This window comes from Furipterus horrens, unplaced genomic scaffold (assembly GCF_987537825.1).
Source record: "Furipterus horrens unplaced genomic scaffold, mFurHor1.1.pri manual_scaffold_6, whole genome shotgun sequence".
In the NCBI taxonomy this organism is placed as follows: domain Eukaryota; kingdom Metazoa; phylum Chordata; class Mammalia; order Chiroptera; family Furipteridae; genus Furipterus; species Furipterus horrens.
This window is the reverse complement of record NW_028327176.1, coordinates 149,692,186-149,710,503: the sequence shown is the minus strand read 5'-3', so window position 1 is coordinate 149,710,503 and position 18,318 is coordinate 149,692,186. Positions and strand designations below refer to the sequence as shown.

At 36.0% G+C, this 18,318-nt stretch overlaps 1 protein-coding gene and 1 long non-coding RNA gene across 5 annotated transcripts in view; one reads left to right on the top strand and one right to left on the bottom strand.

Annotated features, from left to right (window-relative positions):
* LOC150007587 (uncharacterized) overlaps positions 1-5,042 on the bottom strand; it is a 58,212-nt gene extending 53,170 nt beyond the window's left edge. For both annotated transcript variants that reach the window (XR_016511636.1, XR_016511637.1), the window contains exons 1-2: positions 4,950-5,042; positions 4,646-4,734 (exon numbers count right to left, since the gene is read on the bottom strand). This is a non-coding gene — a long non-coding RNA (uncharacterized LOC150007587). The remainder of the gene's footprint in view (positions 1-4,645; positions 4,735-4,949) is intronic.
* The window catches only part of SESN1 (sestrin 1), an 80,827-nt gene that overhangs the window by 53,166 nt on the left and 9,343 nt on the right, over positions 1-18,318 (top strand). The window contains exons 1-5 of one of the 3 annotated variants that reach the window (XM_090279736.1): positions 5,196-5,418; positions 12,534-12,599; positions 13,367-13,567; positions 14,189-14,371; positions 15,970-16,212. In XM_090279736.1, the coding sequence (XP_090135862.1) occupies positions 5,317-5,418; positions 12,534-12,599; positions 13,367-13,567; positions 14,189-14,371; positions 15,970-16,212 (795 nt within the window). In that variant the 5' untranslated portion in view covers positions 5,196-5,316. Of the gene's footprint in view, positions 1-5,195; positions 5,419-12,338; positions 12,393-12,533; positions 12,600-13,366; positions 13,568-14,188; positions 14,372-15,969; positions 16,213-18,318 lie in introns of those variants that run through there. The other 2 variants (XM_090279737.1, XM_090279735.1) reach the window with 2 other exon arrangements.

Here is an 18,318-nt window from a genome sequence, read left to right as displayed (position 1 = left end):
TAAGTTACCAGTCTTGTTATCATTGAAACCTTTCCATGATTAAATACAATCACTGACACTGTTTAGAATACTGCTTATTTATATATATGGGTGATGGATGGCCTATATTTCTGAAAGCCTGTGTGGAGATTTAAAACTGCATCTCTAAAAGAAGAAACCCCTATGCTAAGAGAGTAAATCTTAAAAGTTCTCATCACAAGGGAAAAAAAAGTAACTATGTATGGTGACAGATGTTAACTGGATTTACTGTGGTGATCATTTTGCAATATATACAAATACTGAATCATATTATACACCTGAAACTAACATTGGGTTGGCCAAAAAGTCTGTTCAGTTTTTTCCATAAAATAAAAGACACGTTTTTCATTTTCACCAATAACTTTATTGATTTGGATATTTTGAGTATATCGGCTATCTCCTGCATGGTATAATGTTGATTGTTCTTGATTAATGTCTCGATTTGATCACTATCAACTTCAACTGGTCTACCCAACCCTGGAGCATTGTCCAGGGAGAAATCTCTAGCACAAAACTTCACAAACCACTTCTGACATGTTGGATCAGGCATAGCACCTTCTCCACATACTGCACAAATCTTTTTTTGCATATCAGTTGCATTTTTACCTTTCTTGAAATAATAAAGCATAATATGCTGAAATGTTGGATATTTTCTTCCATCTTAAGTATTAAAATGGCTATAAAAAATTTACCAATTTTGATAAGTTCTTTTTTAAATGCATGCTGTATGACAGCTGTCACAATATAATCTAACAAAATTGTTTCAAATGAAGTTAAAGACAACTAAGCACTACTAGAGCCATTGTATGGAAAAAACCAAATGAACTTTTTGGCCACCCCAATATAATGTTGTCAATTATACCTGAATTAAAAATAAACAAAAGAAGAAAGCCTAAAGGAGAGAAAGAGAGCAAAGATTTGTCATCATTCTTGCTCCCTTATAAGTCATATAGTTCTAAAAATTAAATTGAAGAAGTGAAAAAAAGTAAAGGACAAATAAGAACAATGTAAAAATGAAGTTCAGTGCTAAAAGGATCTCGGTGTACCCAAAACATGATACTGAAAGGTAAAAAGTGCTTAGCAGACAAGCTATATATACAAAAACAGGAAGATATCATCTAGAGGAGAAATATCTTGAAAAAATTAGTAAGCAGAAGTAATCTTATAAACCAACATTCATTCTAAATGAAATGTTTAAATGACAATAGGGACTTTTCATGAATGCTTAAACCATATAAATATAACTAATCCCACTCCCACTCTTAAAGTTCTTTGGTTTAATGGCTAGAAACATTGCTATTTGTGTTTTCTAATCAATTATTAAATATAATTCCTACTCTAATAAATAGACATACAAATCTATAGTACTTTAAAATAATACCTTGGGTTAATGAGAAAATTTAAGTTTTAATATGGGGGTCCATGAAAGTGTGATTATGGCTTTTGGCCTGATTAGTAAGTATTCTTTCTACTAAAACATATCTATTCTTTTTCCATGAATTGGCTATATATTTTTTCAAATCAAATGAATAGAGAAAGCCACTAGATCAGGGGAGCATATAATTAGAGATTTATCTCCTAAATTTCAAAAACCATGATTTCCTTTCTCAAGAAACTTCTGTTGGAGAAACAAAATCCACCTTCATTTTTTCTTATCCTTTGCTTCATTCCCACTCTTCTTCAGACCACCCTCTTGCCTTGCCAAAATTGTCTCAGCACCCTTCCTAACTCATCTTCCTGCCTCCAGTTTTGACCTTTCCAATATATTTTTCTAAACCTCAGCTGAAATGCAAATCTGATGTTCCACAGTACACTTAAGAATGAAATTTATTTTCCTTAATGGCTCTTTAACAAGGTCTCGCCTTACTGTTTATCTTTTACTTAAACTCCATCCATTACTCTCAATACTCTCTGCTCCAGACCCAATGAACTTCCTCGATTCTGCTTCCCTAAAGGAACACACTCACCTCCCTGCCTCTGGGCCTTTGCACATACTGGGGTTGTTTTGCTTAGAACTCTGCCTGTACTCCACACACACACACCCCGCCCCTAAACACACACAATATTCTTGCTAATTAAGGCCTCTTTTCCAATTCCCTAAGCCCCTGCTCAGATGTTTCTTCCTTCAAGAAGCCACAACTCCAAGTCTGGACTGTAATGCTTCATAGTTCTCCTCAAGTTAAGGCATTTGACACCACTCTGCTTTTATGTGGGTATATCAGCTTGTATTTGAGAAAGTCAAGAGTTGAGACCATTACTGCTAATGATAGATGCAGAAACCTCACTTTGGTACAGCTAAGTTTACCAAAAACATTTCTAGAGGAAAGGAAATATTTCAGAATTAATAACATCTTGCATTACATGTCAGAATTCTTCTTAGAAAAAATAAAATTTTGCAATGTTTAAATAGCAGGCTTTATAAAATAGCTACTGGCCTATATTGATAACCTGTGGTAAATATCAAAAGCATAGTTCTTTTCACTTACTGTTCGGTACTCAAGATTCTCATCTCTTCAGCAGGTGTTTATTGTGTGCCTGTCATGTGCCTAGCACTTGGGGGTTCTTTAGGAGAAGCACCATCAGGACATCTAGACTACTCAAGATGTGATATCTTTGGAGAAGAAAAACTCTTTGTCGAATGATTTGGAACAAAAAATTTCCAGAGGTGAAATTTATACAGTCATATTTTTAGGTCAATATATTTGTTGGAATTCTTGGTTACCATAGATTTATTGGAGGCAACCTTTTTATGTTGGAGAATAAAGTGATGAATTCACAGTAGTACAATATCAAAAAGGGCAAAAATCGACATTCTTTGAAGAACTTAGGTCAACCTTTATAAAGACCATAAAGGAATCTTGTCATTTCATGGCTAGAAGGTCCTCAGTAAGTCACTGAATTAGACTATGTTACAATTATTATTATCTTTTTGGTTAAGGTAGCATTGAAATAAATAAGGTGAAACATCCTTTAAAAAAAGAAGAATCTTAATTGGAGCTTCCTAAACAATTTTAGTATATGCTTCTTCAATAAATATTTATCAAGCACTAAATATCAAACACTACTATATGTATACAGTTTGCAATTTTAATTTGCATTTAATTATTTCAAACCATTTTGGGGTTAGCTAAATGCATGCTTTTCCATTACCTCTCATTAAAAAATAGAAAGGTAAGCACTATCCATTTTGCAAATGACATAATTTTAATGTCGCAAATAAGGTTACATCATACTAGGTAACTAACCCTATTATTTTATTCCTTCCAGAAAATAAAATCACAGCCCAGCTCTTCAAGAACCAGTCATCATTTTTCACATACTTCCTTCATTATCTAACTGACTTTATAGCTGATAACCCCATACACAATCCATTTGTGTTTCCAATATTCATCTATGATCAGTTTATCTTGGAGGGTGCATTGTATCACTGCAAATAGGATGATTTACCTGTTGTTCTTGTTGTTACTGTTGTTTTTGCTTATTTGTGGCTAAGTGGGCATTTGATCATAATGTTTGTTTTTGTGGCTGGACTCAGACGGAGAGAGCTTGGAAGCCTCTACAGAGTTTTCTTCCATGTTATTAGCTCAAAATGGCTTTTCTTGACCAGTAAAAATATTTTGGACTTTTTAACAATTTATAAAAGTAGTGTATGAGAACAAACATTTATTTATCTAGGAAGATAAACAGAAAGTAACTGTTTTTAACTTGCTTTTAAAATATGACAGTTTGAACGAACAGTAACTTATTCTTATCTGAGACATTGTAACCTCAATCCGAAGACTGAAACTTGTTTTCCCTTTATAAGCCCTGGTTCCATGCCTGTCAGAACTTATTGATTTAAAGTTCACTTGTTTCCTTCTGTGAGAATGTTTTAGCTTTTTTTTTTTTAACCTGAGCATGTAAGCTTTTGAAAACACAAGGGCAAATCTTCTTAAGATCTAATTTAGGTGTTGATTTTTAAAGAGTTAATGGAGCCATGTAAGGAAATAGCGTTGATACAGGATTTGAGAGATTTGTATTATGGATCCAACAATGTCAGTTATTTGTGGTCCTTTATAATCTATACAGTAGTCCCTCTATATCGCGGTTCACTTAATGTGGCCTAACTGTATCATGGGATTTTTAAAAATATATTTAATTATTTATCGCAGATTTTTCGCTATATTGCGGAATTTTGCGGTACTGTATACGTATGTCATTAAAGTTACGTAGGTTTAAGAATGTAGAATGTGTTTAAGAACATAAGTAATGTTTATAAAAGTGTGGAAAAGGTTAATAAGGGAGTGAGAAAGGTTAATAAGGGACTGGGAACAGTTTATAAGTATGTGGGAAGTGTTTATAAAGCCGTAAAATATATATAAATACTAAAATAAACGTAAGATTCCTACTTCGCGGATTTTCACCTATCACTGGGGGTCTAGAACGCAATACCGGTGATAAGTGAGGTGAGGGATCACTGTATTTTCTCATCAGATCTCAGAAATTCTTTTTTTACAACCCAAGGCACTTATGAAGGAATGTCAGACATTTTAAATCCTTCTAATACACTTGAAAAAAGAAAATTCAGAGATCTGCTACCAAAGCTTATCTTTGTAGGAGTGATATTTATGGTTCCTATGTAGCTTACCAAAGATAATTTTACATTGAATATGGGCAGGCCACGGCTCCATACTTGTTCCTGCATTTTGCGGCCCATTCTGCGTTGTTTGGACATTGCTAGGAAAGAAGAAAGGAAATTTCAATAGTTTATAAAATGTAAAACAAATTTGATTCCTCATGGTGGTGAATTGGTTGCTGTCTGGCTCTAGGTGAATGGAGGAAGGGCAGGCTTCTCGGCTGCTGGTTCAGGGGGTCGGGGTTGAGGGTAGGGAGCAGGGAGACATTAATCTTTCAATGAAGCCGGGAGGGCTCGCGCTGCAGAGGGTGCTCACCTCCCAACCGACAGAGCCCTTTCCAGACCTGAGAATTAGCTGTTCTGGAGAGCTGAGCCCCCGGAGGTTGTTTTTCGCTGGGTCGGCGTCAGAACCGCCCTCCAATGCCCGCCCCTCCGCGACACGGGGGCGGGGCTCCGGAGCACCGCGGGTCCTTATTGGTGTGCGCAGTCTCCGGGCCGGCGGAGTGACAGCAGGGCTGGGCAGTGCGGCTTGTTTGTTTGCCCCGCCCCTCTCCGGGCTGCTCTGCCCCCGCTGTTGGTGCTGACTGAGGCGCTAAAGCCCAAAAGCCAGCCGGCCTCAGCGCTAGCCTCCTCAGAGCCACCGAGGCTACTGCTCTTCACACCGCAGCCGTCTCCACCTCGACATGCGCCTGGCCACTGCCGCAGATGAGGCATACACAGCCTCACTAGCTGTCTCCGAGCTGCTTGGCTGCAAACAGTGCGGCGGGGGCCGCGGCCAGGAAGAGGTACCTGGGCGAGGGGCTGGGAGGGCGAGTACCCCGGGGGACGGGCCAGGCAGGCGGTTGGGTACCTGGCCCAGCTGCCTGGGCTGCCTGGTGGTCCTGTCACCTCACCACCTTCCCACCCTGACAGCTTCAGAGGACGCTCCCCTGGGAGGGAGCCCCCTGAAGCAACTGCCCGGCCGGCCGTCCTGCTCGGCGGGGGCATCTTCGGCTGGCCTGCGTCCCCTCAGGTGAAAGGGCGGCCTGTGGTGGGTGGGCGGGGAGACGTTTTCCCCCGTGCGTCCCTGAGCAGAAACTGCTGAGGCTGGAGGAAACAGCTGTCTCGGTCATTTAAATGGAAGTCTCCAAAACGTAAATAACGTTGCCTTCTGTGCAAGTCTCCACAAGTCAGAAACCGAACAAAGCTCTAGTCTCACGGTAGAACAGCCTGTGGATTTTTTTTTTTTTCCAACTTAGAGCCTTGTCAAACCAGATTGTTCAGTGACCCTCATTTCCTTTGCCTTCTACTTAAAAAGAGAAAGAAAAAGAAAAAAAATACATTTGAGTCGTTAGAAGATGATGTTGCCTAGAATAGGTATGTTCTGCCAGCAGCATTTACTCTTGTATTTTACCTTCCCTTTTGTGTCTGAGTGGGCCTTCAGAAAGAGCTAACATTTTTGTATTTTTCCTAAGTGGTTGCAAATAGGGGGCCATTTGAGTGTTATTAATATAACTTTAAATTTTGAACCTTTGAAAGACTTTGATTCAGAAAGTAACAAGGACCAAAGTAGAGAAATAGTCATTAAAATTGGAAATCAGAATGCTGTATTGTCTTAGTTTAAGAAATCTAAATATGAAGTAATTTCTCTGAAGCTTTGCCCACTGAAATGGCTCATAGTATTCATAGTATTAGGATTAATAGTATTTTTAATGAACCTGCATTATGAGAATACTTGTATATTCATAGAAACTAAAATGAAGACACTTTGTCTTGAAGGTTGTATAACAGCAAATACTTGATTTCTACATGTTAACACTCATAGATGTATAATATGCTCCTTGTTTACAGTTAATACAACCTAAAAAAAATCACTTATTACTTGCTTTGAAAACTTTATTAAAGAGAAAACACTGTGAAGATGTTGAAATAGCATTTACATTTTCTGTTTGCAGGCCATACAGATCTTGTCTCATTTTAAGACGTGAATCCCAGTAATTGTGCCAGAATTCTGGTTATATTTATGTTGCAGAACCCTGGTTCTTGCCCAGATTTAGACTTTGTGAACATAGCCATGTAAACTGGAAGATACAGAGATACATTTTAGCTTGCACACTGATTGCCTGTGGGATTGTGCCCGTGGGACTGTGTTCAGGAAACCAGGAAGCTTTGCATAGTTGTATTTCATTTTTAACACATCCAGCATATGAGAAGGTAAATTAGGAAACTGTGCTTTATAGGAAAATGATGTACTTTACAAAAGAACTAACTCTTTCAAATAGTAAACTTCCATAATGTTTTTATATTAAACGTTTTCCAGGAATGAAACTCCTGACTAAAATAAAGGGCACACTTAGGACCTAAGTCAGCCTTACAAATCTAGTATTGTACTTTGAGGTAGGTGAGTGTTTATTTCTCTAGAATATAGTTTCATAAAAGACCAGGTACTAAAAAATGAGGCACCTGAACTTTCCATATTTCTGTATTCCCTAGTAGAGTTAATGCCAATTTTAAAAGCAACACTAGTATATTTTGTTATAGTAGGAAAATTTCTTTATAACACTTCTAGATTTCTTTATTTCTGTTTAAAAATTTTGAATGTCAAAAGGCCAGCACCCAGCTATAGGCAATGATTCTCCTTAAAAAGGGGGAGTGGGATGGGAACTTTCACTTTTACATAATATATCATTGCCTTATTGAAATGCTTCAAAAAGCACATACTCCAGTTAATATCAGTGTTGTAATTATCAGTATTAACACGTTTATACCGTTTTAAAATGTGCCAAGTGCAGTGAGAAAAATAGGATTCAAATGATCTGAGTATTTTTATTGTTTAAGTAGTTTTACAAGTGGGTAGATGCCATAAGCCAACAAATGCTTTCATTTTGCATTTGTGGCAAATTGTTCATTCTTTCACTTACAGATATTTATATAGATTCATAAATGTATGTTTAACAAATGTCTAAAATCTCATTAGAACAGTACTTTCATACAGTGATACATTACATACATAGTCTTTCTGTGGTACTGTCGACATTTTCTAAGAATTTTCTTACCGTGAAAGTTAGTGTTTTAGTATTATACACTAGTGATACTATGTCAGAGATTTGCAGCAGTGTTATGATGGTGGAGGCTGTTGCTATCTCTTCCAAAAATGCTGATTAGGAGGATTGTTGAGGAGAGGACTGTTAGTTCCCATGTTAGTTTTTCCAGCCACACCTTCACCAAGAGCCAATAACATTTATGCTGTGATTAGCATCTACATCTGCTTTCAACAAGGCTACTTTCTGTTGTCAGTTCTGCTTCCTAGATCTGGATTAGCCAAAATTTGATCAGTCTATAATTCGGTTTCTGACAAACAGATGAAGTCATAATTGAAATAACTTTTAGGAAGTTATGAAATACACGAGTTTGGCTTACGATAACCCCATTAAAAACCTGCAGTGCCTTTTTTTAATATATAAACACCTGCTAGAAAATAGGATAGTAACTAGTTTGTCCTGTGACTAGCAAAAGCAATGTTTCAAAAGTGAGTTTTTTAGAAAAGTGAAACTTTTAACCTTTTAGAAACCAAGAATACTATTGTATAATAACAGTAGTATCTAGAAGGACCTTTAAGGTATCAAAAAATCTTAAAGAGGCTCAAAAAACACTACCTCTAGAACCAGACTTCTTGGCTGTTTCAAGGTAATTGTCACCTGCTTACTATTCCCAGAACTTAGAACTTAATTTGTATGTAATGGGAGGCTAGATGGAATCAGTAATCTGCTTCCTGCTAGTATCTGGACTAGGATAAATTGGGATGCAATCTCATGGCTAATCAGGAGCAACCCAGGTCAACCCTTTGTCTCTCTTGGGCATGAGCTTAAGTAAAAAAAGATCATATTATGTTCTTGTATCCTTCTCATATACCTAGTCTATTAACTAAGAGAGAGAACAAAGGACATCTTTTGAATCCTGCCTCCAAATATAGAAGAATAAGTTATATGAGGTCTAGACCAGCAGTAACTATATTTCCCATTGTATTAATTTTGATATTGACCCTTTCTATTTGAAAATCTGTACATCTCCTACCCCTCCCCCATCTTTTCTATCACTTCCTCTTTTGTGCCCTATCATTTCCCTTTCTGCTTTTACAGAATGGCACAAACATCTCACAACCTCTTCAACTTAGTAGGAAATTGAACCTGGTAGCCTCAGGGTGAGCAGAGTAAAATTCTTTCTTACTTAGAACTTGCCTTAGGTAAAATATGAAATCATATTCTTGAATGTCAGAGACTCCTTTTTATTTTATTTTATTTTTCAGTTTTTCTACTCTTCTGTCCCTGTTTCTATTCTTTTGTTCTTTTTTATAAATTCTGCTTTCTTGCCAGACTGGCACCTCATCGAGGAATGAATGTGATCTTACACTAAGAGGTTATTAGCGTTATATATCTATAATCCATTTCTAAAAATGTTTGGTTTTCCTTAACATTCTGTTTTAAAATGCAGTTTTTCACTTTAAAATAATGTATTTCTAAGGAAACAGGAAGGAAGAATTTGTCTGATGAAGGCAAGAAAGAGGGAAGACAGTGACACCAATATGGCTACTAAATCTTCACAGCTGTAGGGATGGACTTACAAATATTTGAGAATTACATAGGACCATTGGGGAAGACCCTTGCTATAGTTATAGGAAAATATTCTTTTTCTGAAGCATTGATTAACTTTCTTAGAATTGTAAAACTATTGTTTTGTAATAGTTTGGTATATAAACTATACATTTGGTCTAAAAACAAAACCAAAATAATATAATTCAGCCTATTTGTTTGAGGGTTATGTGCTATCAGTTGGGTCTCATAAAAAACGTTATATATGCCATCTACATGCTGCTAATGTATTTGTAGAATAAAGTCCTATAAGTGGAATTGCTAAGTTTTTCCCCCTCTCCTTACAAAGAGTAACATGATTATACATATTGTGCACTTCACTTTTTTTGCCCCCACATAATATATCTTGGAGATCTCTTAAAACCAACCCGTATCTAACCACCTCATTTTGTAAAGACTGCATCTTCTTCTAGTCCAGCAATTTTCAGCCTGTGTGCAAGAGGCACACTGGTGTGCCACAAGAATTTTTAAAATATGTAGTACCTGTGTATTTAGTCAGGGGCACTGACTTCTTTTTCCTTAGATTGCCAGATGCTAGACAACAGTCAACACAATAGCCATCGGGTGTTAATGAATCAAAATTATACTTATTTCTTTGTTATATCAGCAAAATATATACATAGTTTTTGGTGTGCCACAAAATTTTAGTAATCAGTTTATATGTGTCATGAGATGAAAAAGGTTGAAAATTTCTGTTCTAGTCTATGGTCACACTAAACTGTATTCAAACAGCCCTTTGTTGATGAGCACTTAGGTTGTTTTATATCTGTATTATTAAAACAATGTTATAATGATTATCCCTTTACATATAACATTTCACATATGTAACCTACCTATATGACTATAAGTTAATGTTTAGGATGGAATTGTTGACTCAAAGGGTATGCGACTTTTTCATTTTAATCATTATTGCAAATTGCTCTCCCTAGAAGTTGTAGTAATTTATACTCTTAACATATTTCTTGATCTTTTTTCCCCACACTTCAAAATACTCCCATCAGAAATGTTTAAGCAATGAATGATATTTTCTCCACCCCCTCTCCACAGCCTATTATCAAACTTTTTTATTTTAAGCAATCTTTTAGGTGAAAAATGGTATCTTAGTGTAGTTAAGTTGCAGTGTTTTTGAGCTGTCTTTTTTTCTTTAAGCCATTTGTATTTCCTTTTCTTTGAACTATTTTTCTTATTGATCTGTAGGAGTCTTTATGTATTAAAGAAGTTCAGCTCCTTGGTATATGAATTGCAAATATATTTCACCATTTTCTTTTTGTTTTTGACTTTGTATGCTTATTTTTCCTATGGAAAGTATTTTTGTCATCAAATTTATCAATCTTATATTTTATGAGTTGGATTTTGTGACATTCTTAGGCCTATTCATTTCATGCATGTTTTGTTCTACTGAAGTGTTCTTTTTCTTTATTATTATTTATTTATTTATATATATTTTTATGTAATTCTGATTTATTATGGGGTAAAACATGATTTAGAGCTCCAACTTCATTTTTTCCTGAATGGCTATCCAGTTGTCCCAAAATCATTTGTTGAATGTCTCCCCCATTTGATATGCCACCTTTTTATATGCTGAAGTCCCAAGAGTACTATGACTTGTTATGAAAGAATAATAAACCCTTGAAATTGATATTTTCTTAAAATGCATTTTGTTTAAATAAGATAGTAAAGGAATGACAAAGGTTAAATATTGATTTTAGCCTTAAAGTCTTGCCCAGCATATTTTGTTTGAACTGTATGTAATTAGATCAGAAATTCAGCAGCTAAAAAAGGCTAATAGAGTAATCATTTTATATAAATGGCTGCAATTATACCAAGATGATATACTGAATAGTAGGAATGTGGTTTTTTCTTGTATTAAAATAAAGACATCCATGGTCATACTAGTGAGTTGAGTGCCTCTTCTAATGAAGTGTATGGTGGTTAGAACATTACTGTCTTCAGTATGTGTGGAATAACCAGATTAAGAAATCACTGACCTCCAATAGAAGATTATTTGAATAATATATATATTATAGATTCATCTGGCAAATATAGCCTACTTTGAATCCAGATCCTGAGTTCTCCTAATAAAGATTCTCTTCAATTTTGTCCTGCTTACCTTTTAAATCTCCATTCTGCTCAAAAGGTTTTCATTCACTTGGACTAGATTTCTTGAATTGCTGCCACATGTCCTTTTGTACCAACCCCCTCTTTTTTTCTTTAAAAGGAAAGCATCTGGTTTATATCATGAAGGACTTTTTGACACAGTATTGAGAGGGTATAAATACTATTTGTATATACTTTTGTATGTAATGTAATTTGTATGTAAGCAAGGGTTAATCTTTAGTTGTTAAAATGCTAAGAAGTTTTGTTTTGTTTTGGTTTTTTTTTTTTTAGAGACCAGATTGATGAGCCTCAAAAAAAAATAATGAGGTTGAATTATTTTGATCTTGTTTCTATAAGCATACTGTATTGGGGGAGGGGGAGATGGAAGCCTTAAGAGTAGATTTTTGGTTTTTCTTAATCACACTACACTGTCACATAAGGTATAGAATTCTCAATTCCAGGTACAGAATTCTAGATTCACTATGTCAAAAAGCAGAAAACCATTTATTTCTCAACTACTTGAACTTCCCTAAAATATAAGCAAGGTTGATGGGATCCTGTTTATAAAAAAAACTTAATTTAAGGCTCACAAAAAAAGTTAATTTCTCTAAAATTGTTTTATTCAACCACATAGAAAACATGGCCTAGAGTACTTTCTCTTTTGTAGATTTAAATAACAACTTTTTAAAATAATATTTCTGTTCTTACTGTGAACTGTTAATTATAGATGTCTTAAACTGAAAGAAGTATACTTATTATTAGATCTAGGTAGAGGTTATGCTTTTTCATTTCCTGACAAGATGCACAGGAATTGATATTTTGGTTGGTGGTGTTTTGGATGTACAAACACATTGGGCTGATTTTGTATCACTGACAATCCACAGGGTTGGCTGCTATGTGCTGAACTTTCTGTTCTAGACATTTTGCCAAGTACTTTATGCAAAACTCTGGTTTAAGTGAAACAGGTTTCATTGTTTTTAGTCAGAGTCATATTGTAAGCCGTTGTCAGCTATGTGATGCACACAGAGGAGTTGGTATGTGTATATGGCCATGAAAACAAACCACCAAAACAAGCCTGTCTCTGTTCAACTGGTTGTTTTTCCCCCTCACTCCTGTAGCCTCAGTTCATGTTGTTTACTGCTGGAGGCCTGAGATGGTGTAATTTTCTTTTCTAGGAACTTGGAATTAGAATTCCTCGACCACTAGGACACGGACCAAGCAGATTTATTCCAGAAAAGGAGGTATGCTGTTTGTGAAAGTACATAGTGAACTGTGTGTTTTTAAGGAAAAGCTTTAATGACTTGCATCTTAGCATCTGAACTGTTAGTCAACAACATGTTTTATGCAGAGTTGATCACAATTAATCGTCATGCTTTGGCAGTGAATCTGTGAGATTAGAAAGCTGTTGCAGTCATGTTGATTTCTAGTATTTCTAACACACATATTTAATCAGGGAAATGCAAGACTTGTTTTGACCAATGATAATCCATCTGATTATATTTAGATGTTATTTAAGTGTGCCCAAAGCTGGTTACTTAGTCTTCACCATCTCCACAGGCTGGCATCAATGTTTGATTAGATCTTTACTATTAATCATGTAAATACTTCTATGCTTTGTTTACAGATTGTTTGCTTTAGTCAATTTTGATTCACCTTAAATTGAGTGAGAGTAGGCAGTGTTATAAGGAAAGGCTTTAGTATCTGTTTGCAAGCTCTGCAAGTTTGATAATCTAAATTTGCTTCTTTATCTGGATTTTGGCCAAGTCTGCAGGCAGGCTAGCTAGATAGCCTTTAATGTTTAGCCTTTGTTGTTTATTCCCTTCTACATAATATACGACTGTTTATTCTTCTTTCTGCTCCCAGTTGAGTTAAATTTGTAGAATTATAACCTTTCTGGTTCTTAAGCCAAATTTAATCTGCTTCTAGATGACACAGATTGTAGGGCATGCTTATATACTTTAACACCAATTTACAATTTATGTAACCGTGGTTTTCCTCTTTTATACAGATTCTTCAAGTTGGGAGTGAAGACGCACAAATGCATGCTTTATTTGCAGATTCTTTTGCTGCTTTGGGTCGTTTGGATAACATTACATTAGTGATGGTTTTTCACCCACAGTATTTAGAAAGTTTCTTAAAAACTCAACACTATCTACTGCAAATGGATGGGCCATTACCCCTATATTACCGGCACTACATCGGAATAATGGTTTGTGAACATTCAGTGAAAAATTCTGTCTGCTTGCTTTATTAATATTTTTAAGAGATGATTAATGCTTTATATACAGGGATAAATACTTATATTGTGATTTCTAATTGGGTTCCTGTTAAGTAATGTCTATTTTTCCTCCTAAATAAGCATATTCTCAAGTATAACAGAGAAAGAAACATGTATTTACATATTTTTGAGAATAAGAGAATAAAAGAATAATAGTAGATAAGAGACTAAAGTAAAACACAATATTTCACTATTATAAATAGTTTACATTGACATAAGTGGAGCTACTCCTGTTTAATTTGTAAATATCCCATTATTTTATGATTGGCACCTTAAAGTTTCTTCTTAATATGAGATTCTGAAAGTTGTATATAAAGTTTTTAATGTTCAAATACTTTTATCAGATATTTTGTTCTTTGAATATTTCTGAGGTGCTTTCTATAGTGTATGAATTTCTAAACTGCTTATATGAAAACTTCATTTCTGTAGTTTAGGAAAATTTGAAAACATGCTAATCAAAAACTTAATTAGCTGTTTTGCACATTGTAAAATAAAGGATTTGTAGTTCAAGATATTATTATAGTTAGAATAATCTTTTTGTTTTCTTTTAAGGCTGCAGCAAGACATCAGTGCTCCTACTTAGTGAACCTCCATGTAAATGATTTCCTTCATGTTGGTGGGGACCCCAAGTGGCTTAATGGCTTAGAGAATGCACCTCAAAAACTACAAAATTTAGGAGAACTTAACAAATTGTTAGCCCATAGACCTTGGCTTATTACCAAAGAACACATTGAGGTAAGTATTATATCTAGAGGGCCATTAAAAAAAAAATTTTAATAGACTATTTTTAGAGCAGTTTTAGGTTTAGAGAGACATGGCAATTGCCATATCTAATCTCTCAACACCGCCCCCCCTCCGCCCCGACACACACACCCAAGTTCTCCTATTATTAACATCTAGCATTATTAGTATGATATATTTTTTGTAAACGATGAATCAGTATTGTTATATTACTATTAACTGAAGTCTATAGTTTACATTAGGGCTTATTCTTTGAGTTGTATAGTGCTATGGATTTTGACAAATGCATGTCATGTATCCACCGTTACAGTATCATACAGAACAGTTTCACTGCTCTAAAAATACCATTCATTTCTTTCCCCTTCCCCCTAAACTTCTGCACTACTGATCTTTTTACTGTCTTTATAATTTTGCCTTTTTCAGAATGTCATATAGTTGGAATCATACAGTATATAGCTTTTTCAGATTGGCTTCTTTTACTTCTCAGTATGTATTTCAAGTTCCTACAGGCCTTTAAGTGGCTTGCTAGCTCATTTATTTATATTGCTGAAAAAATGGTGTAATGTATACATGTATCACCATTTGTTTATCCATTCACCTATTGAAGGACATCTTGACTGTCTTCCAAAGTGGCTGTACCTGTTTGTGTTCCCACCAGCAGTTAATGAGCATTCCTATTGCTCTACATTCTTGCCAGCATTTGGTGTTATCAGTGTTTTGGATTTTAGCCATTCTTGTAGCTGTGAAGTGGCATCTTTTCTATATCTTTTAAAAATACCATCTTAAATTACTTCCTTCTGGTTCTATTTATTAATAAAGATAACAGAATAAAAGTAGATTAACATTCTCTAAAAGTATCTACCATGCAAGAGAAATTCTTGAAAATACATCTTTTTGGGCTTGTTTTATAGAACATTTTAGATACTGTTACATAATTGAAACATCAAGAACACATAAGATTTGAATATGACTAATACAATGTCTATTATATTGTCTGGTAATGAAAAATTATATAAGATTATAGAATAGATAATGAAGCAGAAGGGACACAGATTGTAAGACTTTGAAGAATTGTAGACTTTACCTTGGTCATAATCTTAAAAATATAATTTGATTTAGGAATATTCAGAGTCAAGTTGTTCAAACCACTATCTTAAAAATTCCTTGAGGAGGCCTGATAATAAATAAAAAATCTCACACCTAGGAATATTTTATACAGTAGCTTCCACTTTAAACACAAATTATATTTGGTTTGAAACTTTGAACAACATAGTTAATTCATTCATAATCTAATATATGAAATATGGCAACTGCTTTTAATATGCTTTTACTGCAAAATGCATTCTATTATATTTTTAAATCAGGATTTTAGATAATCAAAAATATGTCATTACCAGATTATGTTAAGCTCTATTGGTGAATACATGTTTATAGAAGTTCTGCGTTCTACATGTCTCAAATTGTTATTTTACACAAGGTTTTGTATAATGACTAGTTTTGTTTTTAATAGATTAAATACCAATATTAACTATTTACTACCACCAACACCATACCCCAGTATAAAAATATTTCCTCATTTTTTCCCCCCTTAGCGACTTTTAAAAGCTGAAGAGCACAGCTGGTCCCTTGCAGAACTGATACATGCAGTAGTTCTACTCACACACTATCATTCTCTTGCCTCGTTCACATTTGGCTGTGGAATCAGTCCAGAAATTCATTGTGATGGTGGCCACACATTCAGACCTCCTTCTGTTAGTAACTACTGCATCTGTGACATTACAAATGGCAATCACAGTGTGGAAGAGAATCAGGTCAACTCAGCAGGAAATGTTTCGGTAAGTGCCTTATTTGTTACAGGATTGTCATAAGACTAATCACAAAAATTGCTCTTATTTTTTTCATTTGGCCCCTATAATCTGTTCATTCATTCAGTATTTATTGACTGCCTCCAAATTCCAAGCACCAGTTTAGTACTAAGGGATATACAAAATTATAAGACCTTACAGGAAGTTATACTGTAGTGATTTTAGGATGAGGAGCCACCAGTGTGTACCCCATCAGAGCCAGCTAGTCCTGAATAGCTATTGCAGTGAGAAGAGGGGAGGCTGAGAATAGTGCCATGTGATGACAGTGACTTCCTAATGGCAATCACATCCTTTTCTTCCCTCTTACACAAAAGAAACAGGTTGACTTCTTAATTGCTTATCTTTTAGAAGATTTAATTACTCTTGATCTGGAAATTGCTCCTTTTAAAATTCTTGTTCATGTTTAACTTCATAAAGTAAATATAAAAGCAAATGTAATTTTATTAAAATGCTTTCATCTCTCTTTTTTCTGGCTTTTATATTTTCTCAGAACAAGATGAATTTTTTTATAAGCAAATTTTAATTTCTGTATATAATTATGAGTCAAAATTCCTTCTGCATTCTTTTGCTATAGTGAGAGTGCAAAAGGGTTTATTTTGTGCTTCCAAAGAAAAATCAGAGAAACAGCATTACAGCCTTCTGCATACTTTGAACAAAGTTTTCTCAGTTATATTATTCCTTTGAAACAGATTTGGACAGGTTGAATTGCCTTTAAACACGTATTTGACTGTGGGCAAGTCTGTTCTTTCATGTCTAATTAAAGATCAACACAAGGTTATTGTAAGGTTTCAATGAAATATTTCTAGGCAGCATCAACCTGAGTTTTGGCTTCTTACCTTTCTCTCTGAACAATAAGAGCTTCAGCACCTGCTCCAGCTTCTCCACAAACCACCAGACCCTGGGCTCCATGGAGTCGCCCGGGCACCAGGTCTGGTTGCTGACAGCACAGCCAGTATCTGTTCAGGCACTGGGGGCTCAGGCTCCCGGATATCAGTGTCCCACTCTACCAATGTGCGGGACATGGGGGCCTGGCTGCAGGGATGATTGGGGGTCTGGCAGGCTTAGTGGGCATTTAGAGCAAGGAGGAGACTATGCAATGCCTGAATGACTGCCTGATTTCCTGCCTGGAGGCTGATAATTGGAGACTGGAGAGAAAAATCTGGGAACACATAGAGAAGAAGGGAGCCCAGGTCAGAGCCTGGGGGCATTATTTCAAGACCATCAAGGACCTGAGGGCTTAGATCTTTGCAAATTCTGTGAACAATGCCTGTCTTGCTGCTGACTTCAGAATCAAGTATGAGACAGAGCTGGCCATGTGCCAGTCTGTGGAGAATGACATCAATGGGCTCCAAAAGGTCATTGATGACACCAATATCACTTGGCTGCAGCTGGAGACAAATTGAGTCTCTCAAGGAGGAGCTGCTCTTCATGAATAAGAACCACAAAGAGGAAGTAAATGGTCTACAACACCAGATTGCCAGCTCTGGGTTGACTGTGGAGTTAGATGTCCCCAAATCTCAGGACCTTAGCAAGATCATGGTGGACATCTGGGCCCTATATGACAAGCTGGCTCCAAAGAACCAAGAGGACCTAGACAACAGACTGACGAGAACATCACTGTAGTTACCTTGCAGACCGCTGAGATAGGAGCTGCTGAGATGACACTCACAGAGCTGAGACATAATGGTCCAATATTTGGAGACTGACCTGGACTTGGTGAGAAATCTGAAGGCCAGTTTGGTGAACAGCCTGAAGGAGGTGGAGACGCACTATGCCATGCTGATGGAACAACTCAACAGGATCCTGCTTCACCTGGAGTCAGAGCTGGCCCAGACCCCATCAGAGGGGCAGTGTCAAGCCCAGGAGTGTGAGGTCCTGCAGAACATAAAGGTCAAGCCGGAGGCTGAGATCGTGACCTACCGCCGCCTACTGGAAGAAGGGGAGGACTTCGATCTTGTTGATGCCCTGGACAATAGCCACTCTTTACAAACCATCCAAAAGACGACCTCCTGCAGGATTGTGGATGGCAAAATGGCGTCTCAGTTCAACAGCACCTAAGTTTTGAGGCATTAAAGC